The sequence below is a fragment of the Mus caroli genome, unplaced genomic scaffold (assembly GCF_978045245.1).
Source record: "Mus caroli unplaced genomic scaffold, Mus_caroli_1 scaffold_7, whole genome shotgun sequence".
Taxonomy (NCBI): domain Eukaryota; kingdom Metazoa; phylum Chordata; class Mammalia; order Rodentia; family Muridae; genus Mus; species Mus caroli.
The window spans coordinates 2,660,215-2,676,121 of record NW_028227262.1 but is presented as its reverse complement, the minus strand read 5'-3'; the positions used below and the strand labels follow the sequence as shown (position 1 = coordinate 2,676,121).

At 44.3% G+C, this 15,907-nt stretch overlaps 2 protein-coding genes across 17 annotated transcripts in view; one reads left to right on the top strand and one right to left on the bottom strand.

Annotated features, from left to right (window-relative positions):
- The window catches only part of Ppfibp1 (PPFIB scaffold protein 1), a 136,676-nt gene that overhangs the window by 59,296 nt on the left and 61,473 nt on the right, over positions 1-15,907 (top strand). The window lies entirely within an intron of this gene.
- On the bottom strand, positions 560-2,636 carry CUNH12orf71 (chromosome unknown C12orf71 homolog). Of its 4 annotated transcripts, none has more exons than XM_021164019.2 (3): positions 2,579-2,636; positions 1,194-1,894; positions 560-808 (listed from the first exon to the last, which is right to left on the bottom strand). In XM_021164019.2, exons 2-3 carry the CDS (start codon positions 1,848-1,850, stop codon positions 560-562), a joined length of 906 nt encoding a protein of 301 aa, XP_021019678.1. In that variant the 5' UTR covers positions 1,851-1,894; positions 2,579-2,636. The 4 variants fall into 4 exon arrangements, with proteins under 4 accessions (XP_021019678.1, XP_029334824.1, XP_021019679.1 ...); XM_029478964.1 differs by having other exon boundaries at positions 560-805; XM_021164020.3 differs by having other exon boundaries at positions 2,559-2,620.

Here is a 15,907-nt window from a genome sequence, read left to right as displayed (position 1 = left end):
ATAAACACAGATCTGTGTGTCTTCTCCAAGCAAATTACTTTGACTCAGGCTGAAAATATGCTTGTTGAATTCAGAAGGCTGAATTATCTCTTGGTAAACTTAGGTAGTGTCTGCTTCCCAAAAGAATAGCATCCCCTCTCCCTCCTCCTTTTTGCCTCCATTTTGTTTATGTGTGTTTTACTCTTTCATTATGCAAACCCTCATTTCCAGAAGGCAGTATATATCCGACCAGCCTCCCACCATGGTGGGGCAGCTTAGGTGGTGCTTCCAGTGGGCATTGAGACTGTTTGGAGCCACTGCCTAGTCGTGGGTCCAACATCAAGACAGCAGTTCTGGTGGTCCAGGATACCAGACTACTTCAGGTACACTTGTTCCCTGGTTGTAATAAGTGGCTTGTTCAGAAGGAATGTGAAGATTGGAAACTCCCACTGTGTACTCCAGGTATTGATTTCCTCATCTGTGAGGCGGAGGAGAGGACACATACACCTCTTAGGAATTTTTGAACAAGAGGCTTCGAAGGTTTAAAAATCTGGGGCTGTCAGGTGAACTCATTCTTGAGTCATTCTTGGGGTTGGATTCTGTTGCTTCTGAGAGAATGTATATTTCTCACTGCTTTCTGGTGCCAGGTGTTGGTAGCCTGGCTAGGGTGCTCTCTCCTCCATCGGGAGAAGATTTGTGTCCGCAGCCATTGGAAGACCCACCGAAAGTTCATACAGAATATGTTGTGTGAGCGGGAAGCACCCTCTGGCTGAGAGGATGACATGGAGGAGGTTTCCAAGGAACTCTCAGATGCCTGTCGTATCTCCTGCTGAGGAAACAGGATGAGTTAGATGCATGTAGTGTCAAAATCAGTGGGCCTGCTGTCTACTCCTTTATAGAACCCAAGCCCATTTGCCCAAATAGCCCAAATATAGCAAAGTTTCGAGACAAACTGACTAGAACACACACTTCCATTTTTATGTGGTTGTGGTTGAGGGTTGCTGTGCTTACCCCTCTTCCCTCCCTCTGTGCTCTGTAGTATCTTTCTTACAGTGCCCCATCTCCTCTCCTTACTGTTATATTCCCCCCTGTCCTAGTCTCCTGGGGCCCACCTTGCCTCACAGCAGGTAGTGAGAGTGAGGCTCCACTGTCCAACCTTGTCTTCCCCAGTCCTGCCCCTTGCTCTCCTGGGAGGCATGCATCTCTGTGCTCACCACAACTTCATCTTTCAGTAACCTTGGAGGATCCTCTAGGACCTGACAGATATCTTCATTTTCCAGGGATCTGTGCTTGGACAAGTCTTGACAAACATCACGTTCTTTAGGACGGACCTGAGCAGTATGTGGAGGGGTAGTGCTGTTGAGGTGGACATCTTCCTTCTGAGTAGATTCAGGGAGCACACAGCCGTCATGCTGGCCACCTTTTTCTTTTCCTAGAAATATCTCAAGTTTCTGTACTAGGTTATCCAGTTTGCAGGGAGTCAGTTTTGTCTTGTCTTCTGGCCACTTATTCATCCACTGGCTATGGGCATTTAGATCCAGATTAGCAAGAGAGTCTGCATGGTCAGAGTCCACATCGATATCCCAGGCCAGTGTGATGCTTAGCTTGCTGAACTGCTCTGGGTCATGCTCCACCCGATCTCGTTTCCTGAAGAGTCTCCTTAAACTCTCTGTCCTCCAGGTGCTTTGGACAGGAGGGAGGAAATGGACCAAAGAATCCACAGAGGCTGTCTCCTCACGGGAGACCATGTCCTCATAGGAAAAGGTGTTCTCAGAAGGGTAGTAGCCCACCGAGGCGCTCTGGTTGGATTTGCATTCATAAATAGAATCCTCTGTGCTACTGTAGTCACTGCTGGAGGGTGAGGTTGTCATGGTGCTGAGAGTGTCCAATCTCAAGTTTTCCTTGATTCTGGAAACTTCAGAAGAAAAAATTAGTAAATGATATTATGGGGGGAAGTTTTTATATGACCCATCCCTTTTTCTAATTGAAACTATTCTTTCCACTCTATATAGTCCACCCTTTTGTACTTTCTGCCTCTGTAAAGACAAAAACACTCTGGCATCTCTTCTTTGTGCCTCTTATTTGTTTGACAGTAGCTGAGAGAGCTTATAAACAAAAAGGGAAATTTGAAAATGACAGGGAAGTGTGACTGGAGTCAAGTATGTTTTCAGTCCACTCTTCTGAGGTCAAGGTAACTAATTTCTTAGTATATATGTATATCTGTGCACATATGTACATATACACACATATCCAAATACATGTGGTTCTCACATCAATAGAAAGTTAATATCAAGTTTATAATAACCTATGGCTATTCTAATATTCTTAACTACTTTCTTATTAAATAGCCTTAGGTGTCACCTACTGATACTCAATAACTTGGCTGATTAATGATCACTAGGTTACTTAAGACCATACCATGATCCATGGAGTTAGTGGACCAAAGATCATAAATATATAGACATAATAATTGATACCAGAATGCTTTCCAGAAAGGTGACTGTCATTCGAGCACCCATCTTCCCACCATCTGATGGCATGTTTATTCTGCATTTTCCATAATCTCCCTGTAAACAAACCTGGAAGACCACACACTCACACACATGCTCATGCACATGCCTCTGTCATGCCCTGATCTGAGGGCTGCTCCAGCAGTGGAGACAAAGTGATGGAGTCAGAAACCCTTCAGAGCCCATGTCTCAGTGATGTAAAGCCCAACTGCTTCTGAGAAGTTTGTGTTCCAAGACTGTTGGTTACCATGGCAACAAAGGAACCAAGTTATGGTCAGAATTATGTAAAGGGACAGGATCTGTCCCTTCAGTTTCAGAGTATTCTGAGCACATACAATAGTAGGCTGCACTCTCTTCATTAGAATCAGTCAGTTCCATGAGATCTTTCTCACATTTTCCCTCCATTTCCATCCCCCAAGATTTCCATCCCCCAAGATTGCACATACGTCTGCTACATGTCATACTTAGGTTTCCACTGCCACGCTAGGTCTGTAGATTACAGGGAGCAGGCAGATCTTGGAACTTCTCAGCAATTCTTTGTAACTAGTCTCTTTTTATACATTAAAATCTCCTGTTGTTTCTGTGTCTCTAGAGAATGCAGGTACCTACTTATTTTGCTGCTTTTGAAATTAATGAATGATGGCCATATGATATATATCTGTAATCTAGCTCTTGGGAGACCAAAGCAAGAAGATTGAATGTAGCTCAGGCTGGTCTTGAACTTGTGATCCTCTTGTCTTAGTTTATATCAGAAATACCTCACACACACACACACACACACCCCGGACAGTTGAGTGCCTAACAAGTTCCAGACCCTATGTTCTGCCACTTGTGGTAGGAATTAATTAATTAACTAACTAATTAATGATTTCATGTATGTGTGTCTGTGTATGTACACCACATAGATGCCAGAGCCTTGGGTCCTCTGTAACTAGAGTTACCGATGGCTGTGAGTCTCCTGATGTGGATGCTGGGAACCTAACCTGACCATGGGGGTCATAGTAAAGGAACCCAGTCTAGCAAGGGAGCCATGGTAGAAACCATCCCCCCTGAGTACATTCAAAAGACCCAGTGGGAATCCGTTGGCTAGGAGGGTGAGGTGAGTGCCACTTGCTGTGTTTAGAAACTGTGGACACTGTTGATGGCTGACAGTTCTCCCTTTGGCTACATTATAATTTGGGTGCAATGGTTTTACCAAAAGACAAAAAAAAAGTTTGAAGGGATGATAGGATGTAGGCTTCCCAAGAAACAAGCTGAGGTCTTCTTAGGAGACTAATAGCAAAATGCTTAAAATTCAGACATTCAGATGATTCTTGTTCTTCTAGTCCTCAGGGCACTGTGAAGGAAAAGGTGGAGATGGGTGAGAAGAGAGGGGAGGGCAGACATGCTCAAAGTTGACTGCTGAGAAGGAACCTAACCTAGAGGCAGAGCCAAGATAACCTAATAGAAAGTGGGGCTCGGGGCTGTGGGTGTGGCTCAGTGGTAGAGCCCTTGACTAGCCTATGGGAGACTCTCTGCAGTCTCCTGTCTACCTAGAGTGTTTATTGTGTTTTGGAAAATCAGACAGATGGTAAAAAGAATCTAGAGTAAGTGAAGATGACTATGAATAGCAGCAGGCAGAATGAATGCCTGTTATAAATAATAATTCTTTTCAGATTAGTTGGAAGGGGCCTGGAGGAAAGCAGACAGGGAGCAGACGGGGCTGGGATGAGTCGGGCGGGCAGGATGCAGTTGACTGGCTCTGCCTGTCTCTGGCTGTTATCATCGGGCATCACAGAGTCCTCCCTCACAGGCCAGCTAGCGGGCCAGATCACCCTTCTGCTCTTCTCCCACATCGGCTGGCTCAGTGCTGTGCGTGTCTACTCAGCCTGTGAGCACAGATAAAGCTTTCTCTCCACTTCCTGAGGCTAAGTTAAGCTCTCGGAGGTTCCCCACCTCTGGCTCAGATCTACCGAAGCATGTGTGAATAGATGCTGTTGTGTGTGTGCACAATAGCCTCCATTCATTTGAGGACCACTGTGCACATCCCTCGGAAGACAACTTATTGCCCCAAGTGCATTCGAGGCCAGTTAATGAAAATGATATTGATTAACAAATACTATTATAGATGAGTCTTTTAAAACTCTTGTGAAGTTAAAAACGAGTGATAAAAATTATTTTAAAGGCCTCTACAAAATGTTTAAGAAAAATTACAAGGTTCAGGGTAGATATTTTAATGGAAGTATTTTAAAACCTCTTAGAATCAAATGTTTCAGGTATACAAGGTAATTGGTAGTTGCCTGGAACTGGGAATAGGATGTGGTATTCCCTGCAAATTGCCAAGTCAAAACCACCTGCAAGTAAAAGGCAATTTGAGGCACAAGTGAGATCATTAACTTTTAATTTTTTCTAATAGTTCCAAAAAAGAGGAAAGACTCAGGTAAAATTATTTTTGTTGTACTTCAGGTAATTCATATTAAATATTGTAATTTCACATAAAACAAATGTAAAAGATTTAGTTATTTGCGTTTTCTCAGCCAAATTTTTGATGAGACCATACATGATTTGGGGCCTGTGCAGTTCTAAGCCCCATGCTAGTAGCCATTCATGGTGCCTCCGTTGAGCAACAGGGCTCAACAGCCTTAATCACGGTTACATGGCTGCATGCATTGTCAGAGTTTATTGGACTGTACACCTAAAAAGGACAATGTTTGCTGCATATAGATTATATTTTAATTAAAAATATTCTTGCAAACCTGCACAAACAAATGTATGTTCCTTCTGTGAACATTTATTTAAGCGATTGTCTTAAATTAGTCCTGGAAATGGGATTTTGCAGCTCAGTTGTCAAATTCAGGGAAGGATAAGTTAGCACAAGCTAATGACTTTCATAAACCTCAGGGATATGTGTGGGTGAGTGAGAGCGAGCACACACTTCCTCATCTGTCTCTTTCATCCATAGCTTTTGTGCATCTTAATTTAGAAAGGACTAGAGGAAATTTAACTAAACAGTACAGTTCGTAGGAAAAGGATTGGCATATGTTTGGCAAGATGAAGACAGGCATGGGTTGCTTCAAGAAAACTCAGTGATATTTTTTGGAAAGAACTTGTCATTTTTATTTTTGTTTTACAGCCATTTCTTTATTTCCAGCAGCATTAAGACTCACTTAATTCTGACTTTTTCTGCTCTTATTATATATTTTTGGGGTGAATATTTTGACTGCCTGCCTGCAGGTACGTGGGGGTGGAGAAACATGGAGCTCATAGGCATGGCACACTTGATTAAGAGTAAGTTTAATTCTCATCGTTAAAGCTGGGATGGTGTGGAGGTGGAACGTGTTACACTACTTACAGGTAACATCCACAATTTGATCGATATCTGCATGTCCTCCTTTATGTCTTGAAATCCCATGCTTCCATTTTGCTAAAGCTTGAAGAAACTGACAGTTTCCAAATGACTTAAGTAAAGGAAAGTAGACAGAAAATACCTTCAATATGGTCTCACAGTATCTGGGCTGAGCTTTGTAAAGTTCAGTAGCCCTGGAGTTTAATCCCATAAGTTTGAACCAGGCAAAAAACTCTGTCTGATAAGAAAATTAGCCCAGAGTCTTCACAGGTAAATCTAGGGTGAACACAAAGTGTGAGGTGGGTGTTTTAAGATTCACAACCCACAGGAAATGTTTAAGAAGTGAGCCACAAGCTAGAGCAAAAATGACCCCCTTTGTTTCAGTTGACCTCAGGGTTCTCATAAACCCAGAGGCAGGTGATCTGACCCATGGTTAATTATCAAGATGAATTTCATCTATGGCCATAAAAATTCAGTCCCACTGTGTATTGAAAGTGTGGATTCTCGTGCCCTATCCCTAGGACTTACTGGCTAAATAGACTAGGAACAGGACCTTCCAGGTAATTGTGTGAGAGAGACAGGCGTACTCTGTAGCCCAGGCTAACCCGGAATTCATGATTCTCTCAACTGCACCATCTTGTCTTCCAGGTGATTCTTCTGCTTGCTGATTTCACCTTGAGAAACAGTGACCTAGAATAACCAGGTGCTGTCATGAATTCCAGTAACCAGCAGGGTCTCTGTTGTGAGTGTAGGATCAAGGTGGTGTGTTCAGATCAGGAAGGCCGGTGCCCCCTGCACTAAGGACACGAGTAACTCTATGGAAACAATCCTGGATGTCATCTCATGGCAGACAGTGTGGGATCTCACAGGGAGGGTGGCATTGCTGGGGAAAGAGGCTTGCTCTGGTATTAAATACAGCTTTTGAATGCCAAGCAGTTCCTAGTGCAGAGTCCAATACAGCGACTAGACGGACGTAGACACAGAGATGTTATTGGTGACTGTCAGTGGTTTCTGAACTTGAGTGTGCTTCCTTGTCACCCAGAGGACTTGTTACAGTACAGCTTTCCAGTGCCACCCTAAGAATTCAGTTCAGTAGGTCTGGGTGGAGTCAGAATCTTTGGTCTTAATGAATGAGGTTTATGAAAAACGCACTGATCATGAAGGGAATAAATTATAGTAGCAAAATAGGGGGAGGATGCTGACTACTCTGTCCCGTGATCTTGACCACTTACCCCTTAGTTTTTCTGTGAGACTTTCTACTCTCAGAGCAACTGGTCTCACCAAAAATATGCAGGGGTGGGACAGGAATGTGGCCATGGAGAACAGTCTGAGGGAGGCTTCCTGACTTAAAAGCAGTTTGTAGGCTTGGAGCTTCTGAAACTCTGATCATGAGTGCATTTTCTAGTCTTATTTTTGAAAATGTAAATCTAGCACGTTATATTTTAGTACCAACGCATGCTCTAAGAGCATTTTAACACAGCACTTTACAGAAGTCTCAACTCTAATACTGAATTTGGGACCTTCACCGTCAAATGTGCCCTCCCCGCTGTGCTCTTCCTGCATAGCCTCAGCATCTGGCAGCTCCTCTCAGGCCCCAGGCCCGGCATCATCTTGGTTACACTCCTCACTCAGGCTTCTGTTCCTGCACCTGACTAGGTCTTAGGTGCACGTTACTGCGTCTTCTCTGGGTTCTTTCAGGAAAGGTAATGAGTCTTAGAAACACAGGTTACCTCTCCGCTTAAGTAAGACCCCTTGCTGATATCCCTGTTTTGTAGTGTAGACTTTAAATTTTCAAAATGGCCCTACATTCTGACACTGCTAGTCTCAGCTGGAGCTCCCCCCAGCTTTACACTCCATTGTGCCTATTGTTTTCTTTCCTGAACCAAACATATGTAAAACCTTCATAGTGGTAAGCTTAGGTCAATAACACAAGGGTGTCCATCTCAAGAATATTCATGGGAGAGGGGCTCTGAAGTTACATTTTTGACAGTCAGAAATGACATTTTATTCAGATTAATGCTAGGAAAATGAAACTGAGAAAATGTTACCATGGGTCCATAGAGAGCCTAGTACATAACCAGCATCTGATGGCCAAGGATGAGGGGTCTGCTCCAGGATGTCACTCACATTCAGGACAGTGACCCAGCTCCAAGTGTCAGTTTGCCTCCAAGTTAAAATAAGTCTGTCTGACCTATCTCATATGGGAAGAACAAAGAGTAATGTCTAGAAGTCCCTGGGAGTCCAATGATGTGGTAATAGTAATAAATAAGTAATAAATAAAACAAGCTTTTGCCACAGCAGTAGAATGGTCTTCCTGGTGACTAGCATGACATCGTAACTGCCTTATTTAAGCCAATGTGGTTGTGACTCTGCTGCTTGCTAACTAACAGCTGTGAGATGTAGTTAAAGGTCAGGTGAGCTTCACAGTCTGGAGGCCTGTAGTCATTAGCACTGGCGGTCCTCAGTCCACTGTGACTTTACCACATGGAGGGCCTCCACCATGCCAGGAACAGCAATCTTTGATCGGCATGTTTGCTCTGGTGAAATGGCTAGAAGTATTTGAGACCTGGCAGCAGTGGACGTGGGAGGAGGCTCCATTCTTGCTGGCTGTGACTCATCCCATGAACACGTAAAGTGTACATTCTCTTCATTGGTTTTGATGTTGATGCCGTGCTCCGGCTTTGATGTATCATGTTTCCCTCTGTGCCCTGAGTCTTGATCTTGTGACCAATCTGTATTTAACTGAATTAGCACATTGGGCCATACATAAAGAGGAATTATTATTGCTGATGCCTACATATAGTGGTGGTGGAGTTTTTCAGGCCAGTTGTATTTTGAAAATTTCATGATGCTGGAGGCAAGTGGAGGTTGGACTGTGAGAAAGGAGACATTCCAGGCTTCTCTCCATGATCGTGGGAGGCCAGTTTCTCCTCGTCTTACCCTGATAGATGCTTTTTTCATGTCCAGATTTCTCCCTTACATAAGGATACCAGTCAGATGGGGTTAGGTCTCACCCTAAAGGTTTCATTTAACCTGAATTAGTTCTCTGAAGATTCTGTGTCCATATAAGGTCACATTCTGAGTTTGTGGGAGTTGGGACTTCAATATACAACTTTTAGGGGAGACACAGTTGAGCTCATCACAGACTATGATGAAGTTAGCTTCACAGAGACAGCAGGCTTGTTTGGGAGTCTTCCATAAACCCAGAAAAACAATTCTAAGTTGACTGAGTTTTGCTCCCTTTCTGGACCCACAGAATGCCGTAGTGCTGGTTTCTACAGTCAGCACCACTCTCGGTCTTGTGTTTGGTGGAAGATCTAACACAGTCTAAGCTCCGAGCTTATCACAGTCTCGCTTGACGATTGTGCTGTGTTTTTTAATGCTTGCTGTATCGTTGCTTGATGTGTTGTTTCAGCTCCACCTTTCTTACGTATTCCTCGTCAAGCACAGAAGCCTCATTTGGCTGTGTACTCTTGACATTTTCAGCCCTCCAATGCTTTAGATGGACTGTTTATCCCAAGAGTTCACAGCTGCCTTTTCTGGCAGATCGTTCAGCTGTTTGGATGCTGTCTGTGATGCTGTCAAGAAGTGGGATGTGTTTGTTTTCCCTTCTGTACTCTCCCATGTCTTTGGCTGTTCCGGGTATCTGTCACAAAGTCCCTCTCTCTACAGCTCTTGGCACCTGCCCTGGTCTTTACCTCAGCTATGCTTTTAAATGTACCCCATTCCTCATTACTAAGTGCATCAGGTTTGTGTCAAGGGTGCCCACTGTCTCAGTCCTGGGCACTGAGATAACAACCATGTTTTGTTTTCCCAGGCAGAGACCAGGCAACACTAAATCATTTCTCCCTTCTGTTGGGTTAGTCAGGTTTTGTCTCCCCTGACAAATATTCTAAAATATTGTTTCAATAAAACTGTGTTTTAATAAAACTGTCATGCCTGCAGGAAATGGAGTTTAGGCAGGATGGATAACATTCCTCCCTGTTAACATCACCTGTCATCCAGACTGTACTAGGCCTGTGGCATTGAAGAGGGAAAGGGGCCCAGAGTCCTTTTCTTGTATAAAAGGCTGTTGTAACCATTACTGTTGAGGTGAAGTAGAATATTGAAGCCTCTCTGCTGTACAGGGAATACATGCATTTCCCCAGGCAGAGGTTGCTCTCTGTTGCTGTTTGACAGTCACTGACTCTACCCCACTAAGTACTTTCTAAACAAGGCATTCTCCACAGCGAAGGATCTTTGCTTAGCTTACGTCCCCACCCTGCCTCTTTTGGTCTCTTAGGAGAAAGTTGCTTCTTGGAGAATTCTCCTCTAGAACCAAAGTCAGCTTGCATGTACTTTACCCTGCTGGCTCATTTGCTGCTAAAATGAGATGTAATGAGTGACAGTCATTTTCCCTCGCGCTTTTATGATGTGCTTTACTGCCACAGCGTGGCCAACCCTCAAAGAAGCAAGCCATGTATTTTAATAAAACTGATGTGCAGTAAGATTAACCATCAGAATTTGCCTTTAAATGTGGGTTTCCTCCCTCACGTTGTGCCTCTCATGAGATTATTTAGACCTTGAGCCTGCTTGTATCTGAGAAGAAACAGGCCTGGGACCTTACTCTCCAGAGAAATATCAGATACTCAGAGGCTCTGCTGCTAGTCGGGGAGGCTAAGGGCTAAGGGCTAACCCTGACAGTAAGTTGCATTAAGCTTTGCTGATAGCCTGAAAACCTTCCAGAGCTTCCCAGATGTTGGGCTGTTAGGAGGGGGCCATGGCTTTCAGTCTCCACGGGGTGATTGAGTGGTCCCGAAGATAACCTCTGAAGAAGCAAAGCTCACAGGATCCTATCTTAAATTCCAGTTTCTCATGGGCCTGCCTGCATCTGACTTTTTTTTTTTTTTTCCTTAGAATATAAGTTATCAAACTAACACCCAGGCTGACATCTTCTCTGCAGGCTGACATCTCCCTTGCCTTCTCCATACCTTTATTCCTTAGGCCTGGGCCTGAGATCTTAGCACTTGAGGTGACTATTCTAGGCCCAGTCTTCCTTCCTGTCTTCTGGTAAGACTGTCTCAGCACAGATTTGTACTGTTCAGCCTTCAGTTTCCCTCTCGCCATTGTCTAAGCCTAAGACTTCTCTAACTTGTGTCTACACACCAGGACCTACAGCAAGTTCTGGATACATGGTGAGGTGAACAGGAATTCCAAATCTGGTTATCTCCTCTCCTGCAAACGAGAGCCCTGGGTTATGGGTCTTCTAAACTACTCCTGGCTTATCAAGGACCCACTTGCTTGTCCAGATGGCTCGGTTGTCACAGGTGGCAAAAGCAAGAGGCTGCCTGCAAACTTTTCTATTCATTAACCTGGTGATAATTTCAGAACAGTAGGAAAGGAAGGGAAGTAGAGCCTGAAATCACAGAGATCTGGTCCTGGGAGAAATTAAAACACCAACAACAATGAAAATCGACTATGACAGGTTTCACTTAAACAAACAACAGCTATGTAACCAGGTTCATAAATATTTTTACACTTAATTTGAAGTAGAAGCTTTGAAGATTTATATTCAATAATCCAGAGTGATCATTTGTTTCATTGAGGAAAACATAAAACATCCTTGTACTGATTTAGGGGAGGAATTGATGCTCTTGGTTAGTGGAAAGATTTTTTAAATTTATTAGAGATTTATTTTTATTTTTCACGTGTATGTATAGATGTGTCTTTGTGTAGGTATGTGCACATGTGAGCACAAGTGCCTGTGGAGTCCAGACGAGAGCCTTCAGTTCCCTGTGGCTGGAGCTACAGGTGATTATGAGCTTGCTGATTTGGGTGCTGAGAACTCCACGTGGGTCCTCTTCAAGAAAAATACATGCTTTTAATCACTGAACCATCTCTGTAGCCCCGAGTTAATGGGCACATTTTACAGATAATTTTGTATAAGTTGGCCATCCAGTAATCTGGTGTTGATTTGGTTTATAAACCCAAGGAGTGATTTATGACTAGGACAACCAGTTAGGGGAAGTAGTTTCTGGAAAGGAGCCTGGTAAGCATGGGGCAGGCAGGATGTTTCCTCAGCTCAGGACACTCATCACCTCCCTTCATTTCTTCAACCTCTAAGGCCTCAGCAGTTTTTAGTCTCTGAAGATTCCATTGTCCAACTCCTTATCCCTAACCCAGGAAATGAAACAAGTTGTTTTAAAAATTCTTGGAATTATATGCTTAGAGAAAGATCTTGAGAGTGGAAAATGGCACTCTGATTTTGTGTTTTGTTGCCGGGCTTACCCTAGTGGTCTCTGACAGAGATGAGTAATTAAGAGCTGCCAACTCCATCAACAACAAAACCAGTTGCCACCAGACACTCAGGAAATACTACTCAGGCTTGGTGACTCATATCAAACACTAGTCCAGCACTTGGGGGGCTGAGTCAAGAACATTGCAAGTTCAAGGCCAGTCTGACTATGAAGTATGAACTGAAGTCCTCAGAAAAAGACCTATGTTAAACCTATGTCATACCTATGCTAAAGACCGACTTCATGATTATAATTAGTTGGAATGATGTAGATCCAGAGCTGTAATCCTGTGCTGTCTTTAGTTCTCTTAAGAACCTCTCACTCCTGTGTCTGACCTATCATCCTCATGGCTGTCGGGTAAAACTAGCTTAGCAGACCACTAACCCAGAAAGCTAGGAGGATCATCAGACAGCATCTGGAACCCCTAGAATTTCTCCTGCTCTTGGTTGCCTTCGACCTGTTGTCTCCATGAGAGTAAATGAAATGGCATCATAACTCTTTTGTTCTGTAGTTGAAAAGTCAGCTCCAGGGCAATGTAAAACTCATGCTCCCAAGCCTCTACCTCTTAGATTTGACTCAGAATAGATTCACCTCTGCTCCCTCTGAGGTGAGAGCTGGTTTTTTTGCATCAACAATAATGAGACTCTTTCTCAAAAAAGCAGATGCAAAACCAAACAAGTCTAGGTATGTCTGTGCTTCCTTCTTTAGCTTTTTACGGCTCAGCTTCACGATCACACAGAAATGAGAGAACAGGCCAGTAAGTCAGTACACATAAGAACATTAGACAGTCAAGACTTCTCCAGGGTGGGAGGTGTTTATCTTCCCAAGGGGAGATATGGAAGCCATCTTCTAAGATGAAGAGTGGGCAGCTATAGGCTCTGCGAGGTTCACTGGGAATTGTTAGAGACAGTGGAGTGTTGCAGGGAGAGAGCTGAAGATCAGTAAAGATCCTGCTCAACATCAACTGCAGGCCACGGTGACGTTGCTAACCCTGGAAAGTGGAGCCAGCTCATCTAGGCGTTCCTTAGAGGACTCAGTATTCACATCACTACTCTTCAACAGGAGACCGAGCCTCAGAATAGGAGGAGGTTCTGAGATGAAGATTATTTGGTAACAGCAGAAAGTAAAATCTGAGTGTGTCAGTTCTTGCTCTTGTTTGTTTGTTTTAATAAAAGCTCGGGAGAATGCCACATCAGGTAGAATGACTTTCTACCCAAGGTTGGGGGCACCACTTAAAACCATGTACTTAGCTAGAGAGGGGTCTGTCCTTGGAACCTGTTCTCAGAGGTAGACTTGATTGGGAAGTAGGTACCCAGTGCAGTGAAAACCCCCAGAGCCTGGACCTGATCCTGGCCCACGGGACGCAGGGAGAAGTGTGTGTGGGAGGAAATATACCAAGTCATCCAGGTGGACCGTGGCACTGCTCCCTTCAATGCCGCACAGTGTGCCCACGGCTAACTGCCGAGGCCATCCAGCACACTCCTACAGGAGAGGCATCCTTTCAAGTTCCCATCAGGGCATCTCAGAATGTTCATTCTCTTCTTCCCTGCCTCTTCCCCTCCCCAGCTGGTTCCCTCTCACCAGAACGATGTTGCCAGAACCTTTGCTGGAATAAAAACAAAATCTAGGTTAATGATTTAAGACACAGAAGAGCCAAGCAAGTCTAGCCCTGTACTATCCTTTCATGTATATTACTCCTGGGTGTTTGATGGTGACTAATAAATAGCTGTATGCTGGTGCATAGTATTTATCCTCTCTAGGAATCATTACAGCAGACCTGGTTGGTGTAGAGACTATTGAAAGTGATGTCGGAGTCTCTGAGAAGGTCGTCGTGGTAATACTGGACCTGGTGTGCAAGCCCACCTTACCTTTTCCCAAGGTCACTGTAAAATAGCTATGGTTTGTGTGTGTGCTACATGTTTGTTAGTGGGTGGGTGGGGGCTTCTGGGGAGATTCATCAGTGGGTTCCTGGGTATCCTGCCATGCATGTAGTTTTCTTTAGTGTTAGGACCACGGGTGGTATCTCACCTGGTGAGATGACTTGGGTTTACTTTTCATGCTTGGGGTGGGGTGTAGGCAGCTGATCAGATCTGTAAAGTTCAGCTTTGTGTGGAGTCGTGCATAAACTTTGAGACTGCCCTGTACTGTGAGTAATCTGGAGATGATTTTAGGCATATGGCAGAATCACATAGGCTATACACAAACACACACATCATTTTATACAGGGGGCTCCAGCTGCGGAGGGTTTGGCATGTGGAGTCCTGGAGTCAGTACCCACAGATACTGGGGACAGCACAAAGATGAAGTAAAAGGGCAGGGTGTGTCCAGATGGCAGGTCGTTCAGCTGCACGGTCAAAGGCAGGGGTGGCGCTCCACTGGTACTTTAGAGTTTGGGTTAGAACTCAAGGTTGGTGGCCCTACTCAGAGGATAGCAGTTTGACATGTTCTTGTTCCCTCGGTGAGCACAGGCCTGGGCCAGACTGACGGTCAGGAGAAGTGGAGCATTCCTTCCACAGGCCCACCATTTGCCCACATTCCTCCACGTCCGTCTTCAGTAACAGCAGCATCCTCCTACTCAGGAAGGAAAGGAACTTGGCTTATCGTGTGGCTCTCTCCATTACTTCAGTGCTGCCTGTCATTCCTAAGTATCAATGGCAGCACCAGTGACCTCGCCTGCCACCCCACTGCTTCTGTCTTACCAATGCTTCCTTGCAGGCTTGCCCATCGCTCTTGGTCGCCTGTCATTTTAGTCATCACTGAGCAGTGCACGCCCCTGGGCAGTGCACACTCCTGTCCTGTGCAGTACATATTAATGCCCCGTGCATGCTAACATGGTCAGTGCTCCCTTCTCTCAGTGCAGCTTTCCATCTGCAGGAGGCTGCTCTGTCTTCCGAGTGTGCATGTCTGTGTTTGTGCTCGTATGGGTGGCTAGTACAGCGTCTCATTATTTGATTTGTAAATATTTGGGGAGCTCTTAGTGTGCTTGTGGTTACGACAGAAAAACAACCTGTTTAAGACGCTATGTCATGTCTGGAGGTGTTTGAAAATCCTGTAGTTTAAAGGTCGGGGTAAAAGTGAAATAGTTTTGTTACAGAAGTCTCCAACACACAAACGTGAGCTAGAATTTTAGGACATACATACCTATTACTTCTCCTTGGTAACAACAGCATGCTTGGCTTTGTTCCATGTACACTTTATCTGCTTCAAGGTAGGAATTCCAGGTCTGATATTATTTCACTTAACAGCATTCTGCTACTCATTTCTGAGCAATTGGGATTCAGAGATGAAGTATTATTGATAACTTTCTAATAATTCAATTCAAATGTAATCTTCAGATCTCTAAGGTCAGCAATAATATACTTGGTTAATTGAGTTTAAACCCATCACATTAAATATCACCCTTGCCATAAAAGACACCAACCTTTCTGGTTTTTTACTTCCCCTGTTCCTAACAGCCCCTGCCCATACCTCTCACTCCACTCTGTGACCTACTCAAGGACTTTTCAGTTTATGTGGGTGAGCTAGAGCATATTGGAGATGAATGTGTTTGAGTTCATAGACTACAGAGAAGATCTGTGATAGCAGATACATTACAGAGAATCAGGGAATAATCCCCAAGCCTGATATGGTGATGTACGCCTGCAGTCCTAGTACTGGGGCTGAGGCAGGATGATTCTGAGTTCAAGGCTAGCCTTAACTATGTAGTAAGTTTCAGGGCAGCCTAGGGTCCCTAACCAAATCCTACCTCTAAAACAAATACAGGGGGTGGTTATATGCTTTAGACATTAAAGTTTAGCTAGGGAGAGATTTTCTAATTA

Excerpts from the sequence above, each read along its gene's own strand:
- CUNH12orf71 (XM_021164019.2), bottom strand. The coding sequence starts at position 1,850 with ATGACAACCTCACCCTCCAGCAGTGACTACAGTAGCACAGAGGATTCT. Across the intron at positions 809-1,193 it reads TACTGAAAGATGAAGTTGTG|CAGGAGATACGACAGGCATC; the intron begins GTGAGCACAGAG and ends CTGTTTCCTCAG.